The 12288-nt window shown below is 35.5% G+C and overlaps 1 protein-coding gene across 12 annotated transcripts in view; it reads right to left on the bottom strand.

Annotated features, from left to right (window-relative positions):
- Positions 1-12288, bottom strand: part of LOC101745569 (tyrosine-protein kinase Btk) — a 31620-nt gene that overhangs the window by 5380 nt on the left and 13952 nt on the right. For all 12 annotated transcript variants that reach the window (XM_038014765.2, XM_038014766.2, XM_038014767.2 and 9 more), the window contains 9 exons: positions 11540-11617; positions 10183-10247; positions 9723-9788; positions 7808-7936; positions 6537-6730; positions 5695-5866; positions 3703-3868; positions 2048-2143; positions 1069-1210 (listed from right to left, as the gene is read on the bottom strand). In XM_038014765.2, coding sequence (XP_037870693.1) covers positions 1069-1210; positions 2048-2143; positions 3703-3868; positions 5695-5866; positions 6537-6730; positions 7808-7936; positions 9723-9788; positions 10183-10247; positions 11540-11617 — 1108 coding nt within the window. The remainder of the gene's footprint in view (positions 1-1068; positions 1211-2047; positions 2144-3702; positions 3869-5694; positions 5867-6536; positions 6731-7807; positions 7937-9722; positions 9789-10182; positions 10248-11539; positions 11618-12288) is intronic.

The raw sequence follows: 12288 nt of genomic DNA, 5'->3' as shown, positions 1-12288 counted from the left end.
TATGTTAGACATAAATATAGAATTAAAAACAACAGCTTCCATAACTTAGGTTTAATCTATTTGATAACTAATTAACCTTGTAAGTAATGGAATTTTAGGCAAGAAAGACCAATGTAGATTTTTTTATTGATCCAATATATTTTTTATCAAAAAGGAACAACAATTTATAAACACCAAAAACAAGAATAGTAATTAGCGACTAACAGGAGCATCTACTTTGGCTTATTCTTAATTATGTCAAATTATGTACAATTCATTATCATAAAATTTCACGGTATGTAACACTAGCTGTTACTTTCGGCTTAGGTGGCGTGGTCATGGAAAAGGGTCAATGTAGTTTCCCGTGGGAACGAGACGTTTTTTCAGGATAAAAGGTAAGCTACCTTTTTTATGTCACTCTCCTGACCTAATACTATCACTTTAAAAATTATGGCAATCCGATGCTTTGTTTAGACGTGACAGAAAGGACCAATAAATAAATACACTTTCACATTAACAATATTAAAAATTAAAATTATATGAATGAGTAAGTATGGATTGTTTATACTTCTTTAAGTTTAAATTAATTGCTGTTCGTCAGTCTCGCTAAAACTCGAAAACGGCTGGCGCGATTTGGCTAATTTTGGTCTTTAATTATTTGTAGAAGTCCAGAGAAGGTTTAAAAGGGTAGATAAATATGAAAAAGCTCAGAATTAAATAAAAATAACAATTTTATTTTTCCTTTGATTTGCCCCCCCTTTTTTTTAAGTTTATTTTATACAAATGTTTAGGTCTTTTATTTATCGATTGAGGCACTACGAAGTCTGCCGGTTCAGCTAGTTACTCATAAAAAAACTACTTACATAAAGATTATATCTTTCAATCCTGATAGATTTTTCGTTGCTATTCGTGATTGATTATGTAGTGTAGTACATATAAGCCATGTAATTCGTGAAGGAAGTTTCTTGTTCGAATGAAAACAATTGTCTCGTCCGAGTGCTGGTTTAATACTCCTTTATTATTACGAATTACATGGCTTATATGTACTACACTACAATTAGATTACAAAATAAATGTAGGCGTACACACCAAAAGCCCAAACGTCGGATTTCGATGAGAACCTGGTGAAGTTGAGCACTTCGGGCGGCGCCCACTTTATTGGGAACTTGGTGCCTCCGGAGCTCGTGTACTGGTCGTCCAGAACGTACCGCGCTAGACCGAAATCGGCTACCTATAATATTGAATAAATATCTGTAATTACTTTGCATTTCGTTTCATACACAGTATAATCTATATCTATACTAATATATAAATCTACAGTGGTTGTTACGGATGTTTCATTATAACTACTGAACCATGCATCCGATTGACTAGAAACTTGGTATCCATGTAGAAAATACATAATAATATACTTAATGGATAGGCTAATATTTATATGAGTGTCGGACTCCCTTCACCAGTTGCGGGGGCGTTAATGATGAGAATCTTTGTGTGGGTGAGAAACGTTAATGTTAAATTTAAATGCCCAGCGAAGCGGACGGGTACAGCTAGTAAAATTATAAAAACTCTTGGTCGTTTAATCTTCGTTGAGCTCCACAATTACCAAACAAATGAGGTAATAATATTCAGTAAAAAAAAAAAGTTTATGATTTTATTAAAATCAGAATAGAGCCCATTTTAAACATAGCACGTGCGTTCGATTCAAAGTATTTAATAAATTGAATTGAATATTTGATTTTCAATAAGAAACGCTGCTCGGTTGCTCTATGTGCTGACGTAAGAATTAGCCGTTGTACTACAAAATTCAGACTAAGAATTAATTCAGTCTTAAGGTGGGTGGCGGCATTTAGTATAATATTAATGTCTATAGGCTCCGGTTACCACTTAACCACCAGGTTGTCCATCTGTGAGCTCGTCCACTCATCTAACCAATAAAACAATATATATTTGTGTTTTAATTATTAAATGCGTAGATTTCATAATCTCGCGTCAAGTCCAAAGTAGAGGTTCCCATCACAATAAGGTTTTTATCTAAGTACACTAAGTAAAATATTTAAATTAATATTACCTTCACAACGTTCTCATCGCCTACCAAACAATTTCTCGCAGCCAGATCTCGGTGAATGTAGTTATGCCTTTCTAGGTACGCCATCCCTCTGCAAACCTAAACATTCAAAACAAAATCAAAAATTTCGTTAAAATAGAAATTCTTCTCGTTAAAGTTTATTTGAATTACTATTACTACTGTACTATATTATAATGTAAACATAATATGCAAATGCAACTAAATACAATAATTGCACTCTGATGAACCATACACATCAAGGAGGCCAATAAATTAGAAATTTGTGATAGAGATTGTAAACAAATATTTCGGAGATAAAAAATTTAAAGTTTCATTACTAATTAGAAATTATTGCCTATGAGTTGGTGACTTAGGAGTTATTACGTGACGTTCAAACGAACAGAGAACAAAACAAAGTCATATAAAAATAAAAAACAAATTATCAATTTATTGTAAATTTTGACAATGTTTGCATTTGTGTCACTACAATATACCGACAATGTTATTATCTATATATTAATACGTGAAGCAAAAACGTTGTACCTATTTTTATGAAAATTGCGCGGACGGGGGAGTATGAAATTTCCCACACTTATAGAGAATATAGAGAAGAAGTGCAGAATCCTAATTTTTTTTTTAAATTACACACTGCTATGATTAACAATACATTAAATAAATAAAGAGAATATTACACACACTACCACGTATTTGACACACACACATATACTCATTATACTCTTTGTTTATGTCAAACTTTTGTTATTGCTTAAAGTTGGTAGTCAATTGAGAATAGGTTAACATTGTTTATCTTTAATATTACGAGTATTTGTCTATAGAGTAGTCTTGGCGAAATCTGTGACTATAGAAATATAGTCTATGACAACTAATAATAGTAGTAGTAATAATAATAGTCTTTGACAACAGAACCATAATAATGTTCAAACTTATAATTTCAATTAATTTTGAATTTCGACTACTGCAGGACCACTATAGTAGAATTATTTTGTCCGTGCAGTTTGGGTCATAAAACATAGCCCGGCTAGGGAGGTGAGGATATTGCGCGGGCGAAACGCCATTATCGATGAAAACAAATGAGTCATCGAATGCAGGTACACGGCGGCGGGGTGGTATACGAAGGGTGGTGAGACATTGTTATGTTATGAGTCATATGTCGAAGAGAAATGTGTTTTTATGCATTCGTTCTCTGAATTTCTTTAGTGACACAATGGCTACTCCTTTGTTTTGTATCAAAACGGCAGAATTATTCAAAATAATATTTGCACGTGTTGTTATCAACAAACAATGTGTTAAAAATTTTCACTGAAATGAAAATAGATCCCGAAAAGCTACAAAGTGTTAATTTCTGCCGTTCTCGTTAACTTGCTGCGGCGATATGTGATGTAAGTGTTCGATTAGTGATTTTTACTTTCATTTTTATCACTAACCCACAAAATGACAAAACCAAATACACTATCGATAACGCTGGTCGAAAACAATAATGCGCATGACTATGCCCGTCCATAAGGCCCGTGAGTGGAAGAGAAAGCAAAATACTCGCTGCACCCGCTCCGATTTTTTATGACCCAAACTGCACGGACAAAATAATTCTACTATAGTTATAATTACCTATTTTTTGTAAGAATTTATGAATTGCGTACCTGTATGCACATGTCGAGGAGGACGGCGTGGCCGAGCTGGTCGGGCGACGTGCGGCGCAGGTAGTTGAACAGCGAGCCGTGGCGCATGAACTCCGTCACGATGTAGATGGGCCGGTGCTTGGAGCACACGCCGTACAGCTGCACCAGGTTCTGGTGCTGAAGTTTACTGAAATTTCATTACGCTTCATTAGGGCCTGTCCGCACAGCGATATTTCACCGCGAGCTTTTTATACTCGCGTATTAAATACGCACTGCGAATAAAATTTCGTATTATTTTTGTCAGTTTAATTCAGTTCACGGCTGAGATGCGCGTGTAAAATGGACAACCAAACTAAAATTTTAATTTATCGAATACTAAGGCATCGTAACAGACGAATCAAAAGATGTCATGGACATTGGATTCACCCACTTACTGCGTTGAGACCAACGAAACTGAGCGAAACCCGCGAATTTTCATTCCACAGTACGAACATAGCCATACTTACTTTATACGGTACAAAATATTCGCGCGGAAATAAATCGCACCGCTTCGCATTCAATTTGTATCAAAACACAGATTTTTTTTCCCGCACAATTTTTTTACCGCCAGTGCAGCTACTCCTATAGGATTAAATGTGTGACAAAATTACGAGAAAAAAAAACGCGCGGTGAAATATCACTGTGCGGACGTAATGACGTAGTGACGGACACATTCGATTTATAAAATCTACATATTGACTGCGAGAATAGTGATGTAGTTCTTTATTTCAATTAATTGTATTGTGTGCTCCAGTGACCGCTTAATCAGGAGGTTCGTGACTTATTTGTCGAGTTGCATCAGTGAACCAAAATAGAAAACCTAAAAGTCCGTCATTTATTTGAATCTTTAAGCATAGTAGTTCACCGTTGACTGCAGTTAATGCAGATTCTGATTAAATCGACGATATTTTATATTCACTAGCATCTAAAATCATACGGTCAGGAATACACGGCGGTCTCAGCTGGTACAGTTGAGGTGAAACCATCGTAAAATTTCAAGAATTGGAATCTCAAGGTCACGTCAACAGTAGTTGGCTACTGTTGTTCTTGAAATTTGTCTGTCGACAGTTGATACGTCAGACATGGACATGGACAGCACAAGGATGACATGTGAGACTAGCGACCCGCCCTCGCTTCGGTTCGGAAACATTAAATTTTATTATTGATAGCTGTGTCCCGCGTTGTTACCCGCGGTTATTGTCGTACCGCGGGTGTCGCCGCGGGGCGAAGCTAGTCTAAAAAAGTAGCCCCTAAGTTACTCCTTATATCATCAGCTACCTATCAGTGAAAGTCTTGTCAGAATCAGTCCAGCCGTTCCAGAGATTAACCGGAACAAACAGACAGACACAAAAATTGTAAAAAATGTTATTTTGGTATTGTACCGTATATATGAGTCGTCTATTATCAAAGGTGGCAATCTGAGCATTTGGACAAAAAAATGTTATTGATATGTCAATACAGATTGATTTGAATATAATCGTCTCCTTCAAAGAATACGGTTCAAAACATGCATTAAATAAAGGTTAATACTTAACCTGTTATTTATCTAAGCTGTCGTTCAGAAGAGTTTTGTGACTGCCAATAGAATACAAAGTCAATAATTCGTTTTTCTGATTTACCAATAATTGTCCAAAAGTCACATTGCCGGCTTTGATAATAGTCGACTCATATATCGACGCTTGAAAAGCAAACGTGACTAAGCGACAATGCGTGAACTTTACAGTAGACTAATTTAAAGTTGAAATACCTGAAAAAAAAAACTATTTTAACGAATCTAATAGACCTAGAAATATATTTTTTTTGCGCATCGAATATGGTTATTGCCTTCATTTATGTATAAAGCAATTGTTGTCGCTTAGTCACGTTTGCCTTTCAAGCATCGATATTGATATGCATGTAGTAAAAAGCGGTTATTTCAATATATAAACAGACACTCCAATTTTATTTATATGTATAGATAGATAGTAGACTGACGTCATAACTTTAGCTTCGTCGATGAAGTCGTCCTCGGACATGGTGCCCTCCTTCATCATCTTGACGGCCGTGTCGATCCGTCCGCGCCAGACGCCGCGCCGCACCACGCCGAACTGTCCCGCGCCCAGCACCTCCATCAGGACCAGCTCCGATGGATCGATCTCCCACTTGTCTGCAAAGTCAAAGTGCAAACTAGATTCAAATTTTTTCATTTAAAAAAAATATAAATTTGATGGAGAATTTTGCTATTACATAATCGCCCCTTTGATTCCTTTTGTTTAACGCTTCACCTACGCAACGGAGTTTTGCGCAGTAGGTAAGTGTGTGATGTTTGGCAATATGTAATCGACCAATCACTACATAGTATAAAACAAAGTCGCTTTCTCTGTCCCTATATCCCTATGTATGCTTAAATCTTTAAAACTACGCAACGGATTTTGATGCGCTTTTTTTTAATAGATAGAGTGATTGAAGAGGAAGGTTTATATGTATAATAACATCCATTAAATAGTAGAGAAAGCAATAATAAATTACAGTTTCCGTAGCGAAACGAGGGCGGGTCGCTAGTAGCCAATATACTCCAGTACTATATACGTTAGTGAATACCACCATTTGCTTTGGTCGTATGTCAAGTTCGTCTGCCCACACACAGCAATAAAATAAATAAAAAATATTTTTTACAGACATTCATGACTTCCAGTCGGCGAGGTTAATCTACATACGCCTAATTTAAACAAAGACCTATTATTCATTGCATTGAAGGACCATAATTCAGTTTCTTCTAGAATTGAATAGAAAGCAGGAGAAGCCCGATTTAAATTTAGAATGTTCGTTGCACTAACCGTGCGAGAGTCCGGCGGTGGGGGGCGCGGGGCGGTCGCAGGGCGTCGCCTTTAGACGAGAGCACAGACCGCCGCTATTGTGCTTGTGATAGTTGATCAGCTCCGGTATACTCGCGCAGCAATGCTTGTCCGACAAATAAAACTCGCCGCGACTGTTCTGTTTTATGTGATAGTGCTTCGTCTGTTGATGATTCCTGGAAATTGTCGAATAATACGAATAAATTACATACAAATAATGTGTGTAGGTCAAATGATAATTGAGGACATTAGTGGATGAAGGGGATATGATACAATATGCTAATTTTGAGAAAAGGGGCAACAAACTTTTGTTACTTGTACTTTTTCTTCGTACATAAGTACGCCTTTAAGCCCGGAGTTTTAACGTCTGATATGGCTTATAGGCACATAACACCTTCATTCAATGTAGAAACTCAAAAATCTTAAAAAGGTACTTAACCCCTACATCCACTCACTTCAATTATAGATCTAGATTAGCAGCATCCCTCTCTTCCCGTGGGTGTTGCAAAATGATCTAAGGGTTACATGAATACCGAACGATGCTCAGCAGAGCCTTCTGAATATTAATACCAGCGTATAGATTGGTAATCGACAACTAGGATTTACTGGTGATAGGGCACTGAAAGCCTGCAAGGGTAGGAACTATCACACGTGATTAATCTGCCGCGACGCAGTCACGTGCACTCCGATTTCAAGCACCTTCGTGTGACAATACATTTGAAACTTCCATCTCGTGTCTAGACGGTATTCGCGTTATATCTCGCATAGCTCATCCAATCACTTTTTTATTTATTTAACCAAATAATACTCTATTGGTGATAAGACCTCTTGTTAGTCCGCACGGTTAGGTACCACCACCCTGTCTATTTCTGGCGTGAGGCATCAATGCATTTCGGTTTCAATGGTAGGGCAGTCGTTGTAACTATACTGAGACCTTAAAACTCGTATCTCAAGGTGGGTGGCGGCATTTACGTTTTAGATGCCTATGGGCTCCGGTAACCACATAACACCAGGTGCGCGGTGAGATCGTCCACTCACCTATACAATAAAAAAAACCACTAATCTTATTATTCTTGGAATAATAAAATTATAATTCAATTTTATTTATTAATTACGTAAATTTTATTAAACGTAGGCCGTTTAAGAAAACGCTTTTGCCTAAATTCTATTCCTGACGATCCGGAATTACCGGCACTTACTCAAATTGATATTTAACAGCCAACTCTAATAATAATAGATCATCAGATGCTTACACTTTAGTATACAATGACAACGTATACATTCCCTTCGTTGACGAGTTCCGTACGACGAAGCACCCCTCCTTATCTTCACGTTTGAGCAAAGATTCCGCTCTTTGGCGGGACATTTCGCCCACAAACCATCTGTGTATATAAAGATTGTTTGAATTCGCGTTTTTTCTTCCTACCTATGCTGATAGCCTTGAAAAGCTATTTCAGCTTCTCCTTGACCAGTTGGTTGAGCTCACGGGGCTCAAATCAGAGTGTTGCTAACACTGGCCCTACCACGGGATGGGAAAAGCGACCCATTGAGAAGATCCGGCGAGAAACTCTGTGGGCTGTGTCTATGGGTTAATTTACTCGTCGAGCTCTTCGTCGCAAGCGATGGATTCGACGAGGACGGCGACCGGAGAATTCGCTAATATTCACACATCATTACAGTAGATATCCATGATCCTTAAGCATACAGAAAAGACTCAACAATAGTATTCAGGCCTCTAGGAGGTTACAAAGAAATAAATAGCGATTTTAGAAAGCATTATATTGTAAGATTGTTATCAAATTCCACGCGCATTCTCGTCTAGTCAGTCGTCACAAACGGCGCTCCGTCGATCACTAAACCGAGATAGGACACGTGTGCGCTGTAATACACGCTCAAAGCACATTTCTACACGTGCGATGTGCTCACAAGTGCTCATGCAAAACATCCCCTTACAAACAAATATGCCGATTCATATTAACAGTACGTGTGCGACGAAAGCATTAACTTGATATTTTAACTACCCATGACAACAATTTTAAAGAGTGATTCAAAAATGATTTTAATGCAAAGAACATCATCAACAACAGATTATTGAACAAATTGTTAAAAATATAGTTTAATTAACACGTTGACTGCCACATAGATTAAATTAGGTATAGGTGCATTACGCGGCGCACTGAAGTAATTACATATTTTATATCGATTTCTGTTACTAAGCGTCTGGATTGCCTAACTTTGCCTTCTTTTGTTATTAATTGTATACCTAGGTAACGTAAAGAAAAACCTTTATTATTTAAAACTCTTTGGTTTTTAAAAAGGATTTTCTTCGTGTCATTCAATGTCATGGAGTGAAGTCTGTCATTCAGTAAAAAGAAAGCTCAGTTTTGCATAGTTTATTAATACTGTTTAATTTTTATTATTAATTTTAAAAGAGATTAAGGGCTTCAAATGTTATTTTCTTATTATATCAAAGAAAACACAATTATGTCTTTTATTTATTTATTCATTCTGAAATACTTCATATCATTATGTATATATATTTTAGTATTTTAGGTTTTTTAGAAATAAATTCAAAATCAACTTTCACAATTTCCTTCATGAAGCTAAGGGTCGCAGCAGATGGAGGGAAATCGTACGGGAGAAACTGATACAGCGAAAACGACGGGAGGAGGAGGAGAAATAAATTCATTCTCAGTATCTTCGGATTCGTCTTTCCCAGAGTCTACTAATTATTCCGGCGCTTTAGTTATTAGTTCGAAGAGAGAAATCGACATAATTACTTCAGTGTGCCCCGTAGGGCACCGGTGACCTACATGGCAATCAACGTATTATTTGTAACTGCATTAAATAACCATTTCCTGAGCTGGTCTGTTCAAAAAAAAAAACTTCCTTCCTTGTCGCCCAATAATAATTCCGAACTCGTTGGAAGGAAACAACATAGGCTGAATCTTAAGTATGTAACTAATGTAGTAAATATCACTTTGTTTTGTTTATAAATACATAAATTTAATGTTTCGTTTGTTCGTCATCTCCGTCGCATAGATTATCCTATTGTTATTCGAGAATCAAACACTCAACGGGTAACAGCAGAACGTGTTCAGAATAAAGATTAAATATCAACATCTATCTACCTAAAATAATTTCATATTATAAAATAAAAAAACTCACTCATATTTCTGCAACCCGATCGTTTCTTTCTCTTTTACGTAATTGCTCGGTATGTAGCCGACAGAACTAAAAAATAATAATTACATAATTACGTTATTAAAAATTCAAAATGATACATTTCCGTTCATTTTATTTTTGCTCTGAAACGATAACGAAATCAGATCAAAGCAGTGGCATACATTTCATTCAAATGTAACAGTCTAAACTTAATATGTCTATATTAAAAAATGTTAAACAATATATTATTATGAATTAATAAAATAAATTCCTAAAACAAAACTTCAAAAATGCAAAAATATTTCATAAGTACTAAGTTTTTTTTTTTTTTAATTCTTTATTAGAGCCACACACCTATTAGGTTAAGTCGGCTGTACCAAGATATAAGAAGTAAACAATTTTGAATTCACGTCAAATACGCGAAATACTTTTAAACGATTATATGAACAAGAAATCGCCATACCCGTTCTCATCTTTGACTTTCCACCAGTGATCTTGCGAGTCGTCTATGACTTCATATTCGGCTCCCTGTAAAATGCAAACACATTCTAAACATTAATAACACAAAACATTTTTAGGGGATACACGACTTTTGGACGATAATTAATTTAACAAACTAGTTTTTTTTCAAAATCTTATAAAAAAAAATTGTACGTCAAACGAAAGCAAAACTCAGTGTTTAGGGAATTTCACCTTCATTCGAACTTTTGAGTAGTTTAGATAGGTCTAGTTTCGAAGGAATGACAGCTACTATTCAGACACGAACTTGTGAAGACTTCGCGGCAGAAATGAAGATGACGGTAGCTTTAACCCAATCGGACTCGCACAGCGCTCTATTAACAGTACTAAGAATGGGTTTTATAATGGGATACTAGCTCGGAGAAACAGGCGTCCTTTAAGAATTGGTGGATTCACAAAAAACAGATAGCGGAAGACACTATTTTTGCAAGTTCCATTTGTACTCGGATTATTTTCTTAGGTCCAAGATAAAGTTATTTAATGGGTATCCAAACCAACCAGATACAAAGAGCACAATTAAAGGAAGCACTAAAAAGTCTTATATATCGAGGGGTGAATAGGCAATTTGGCAACATTTTTGCAACTTTACAGCAGCAGCAGAGATTTAAAGTCTAAAATTTGGAAAAAATATTATAACAAAAAAAACTTCTTCAGCTATTTGAGTGGGGTAAACATAATTGAAGTTCAATTAAAAACATCGAATTATTGATGCTAATACCAAATACAACGAACCTTTAATTGCAAAGATAAATGTCACGTATTAAGCGAAATGTCGCTAAAACCAAATTGCCTTTCACCCCTCGATATTTGAATTTGTCTCTTTGATTGTGCTCTTCGTATCTGGTTGGTTCGGATACCCACTAAATAGAAAAAGCTAGAAATTGATCTATTTCAAGCTATATATAGGGATTTAATTTTTTTAAATCATTTTAAAAAGGACAAAATCGTTTAATCCCATTTTTTTCCTTTTAATCGTTTTTATTATATTTAGCAGCTACCCAAAAACTTATTTTTTTTTTTTAAATAAAAAAACCAAACAGTTTGTTTTTCCCACTTTTACAAAAAATATATCAATAAGTAACCAAAAGAAAAACGTAACACAAAGTTAATCTAAATCTTGAAGTGTCTGGAATTTATCAAATACTAGTTTATATAAAATACCTTAGTGGCTTTCATCTTTACCTAAAACCTTTAACTTCTAATGATGTTTTTATAACCAAGATAATAGATAAATTCAGTGAATTTCTCATTTCATTTATGTATGTGCTATCAGTGAAATTGAACGATTAATTTAAACTTACCTTTTCCAAGGACAGATCTCCACTTTCGATTGCTTTAAATGGATACAGCGCGACGACAATTTTCGTTCTAGGTTTCTCCTAAAAAAAAATAAAAAAAAACTGTTTAAAATACTATTTATTTTCTTGTTGCTAGGATTTGCTTTTTACGAATATGAGTTTCAAATACGGAATATGGTAACATCTAAAAAAAATATTTGCACCTTTTTTTACTCCAAAAATAAAATTAGATTTCACATTTCGGATTTGGCTTTTATCAAATTTTACCAAAAGAGTCAACATCAATTGATATTTTCCCATCACGAAAAGATCTTACAAAGAATCTGATTCATGGACACCAGCAATAGCAATAGCAGTAGCAGCTCATTCATTGCCTAAAGACTAATTTTAATACTCATTTGAGGTACACTTAAAGCGGTCGAGGAATTAAGTGAAGTGCATTCCAGAGTCTGATGGCTCATAATCAAAATGATCTCTAAATGCGTACTAAATGCGAATGATAGTTAGTTAAATAGATAATAATAATAGGTGGATGAAATGATTTCAAAAACATACTAGCCGTTAGACAGACATCATGTAAAATCCTCCTGCCTGAGGAAAAATCATCACTACATAGTATAAAACAAAGTCGCTTTCTCTGTCCCTATGTATGCTTAAATCTTTAAAACTACGCAACGGATTTTGATGCGGTTTTTTTTAATAGATAGAGTGATTGAAGAGGAAGTTTTATATGTATATAACATCCATTAAAT

This window comes from Bombyx mori, chromosome 13, assembly GCF_030269925.1.
Source record: "Bombyx mori chromosome 13, ASM3026992v2".
Lineage (NCBI taxonomy): Eukaryota > Metazoa > Arthropoda > Insecta > Lepidoptera > Bombycidae > Bombyx > Bombyx mori.
Note: the sequence above shows the minus strand (reverse complement) of the source record. Positions and strands in the feature narration are given on the sequence as shown.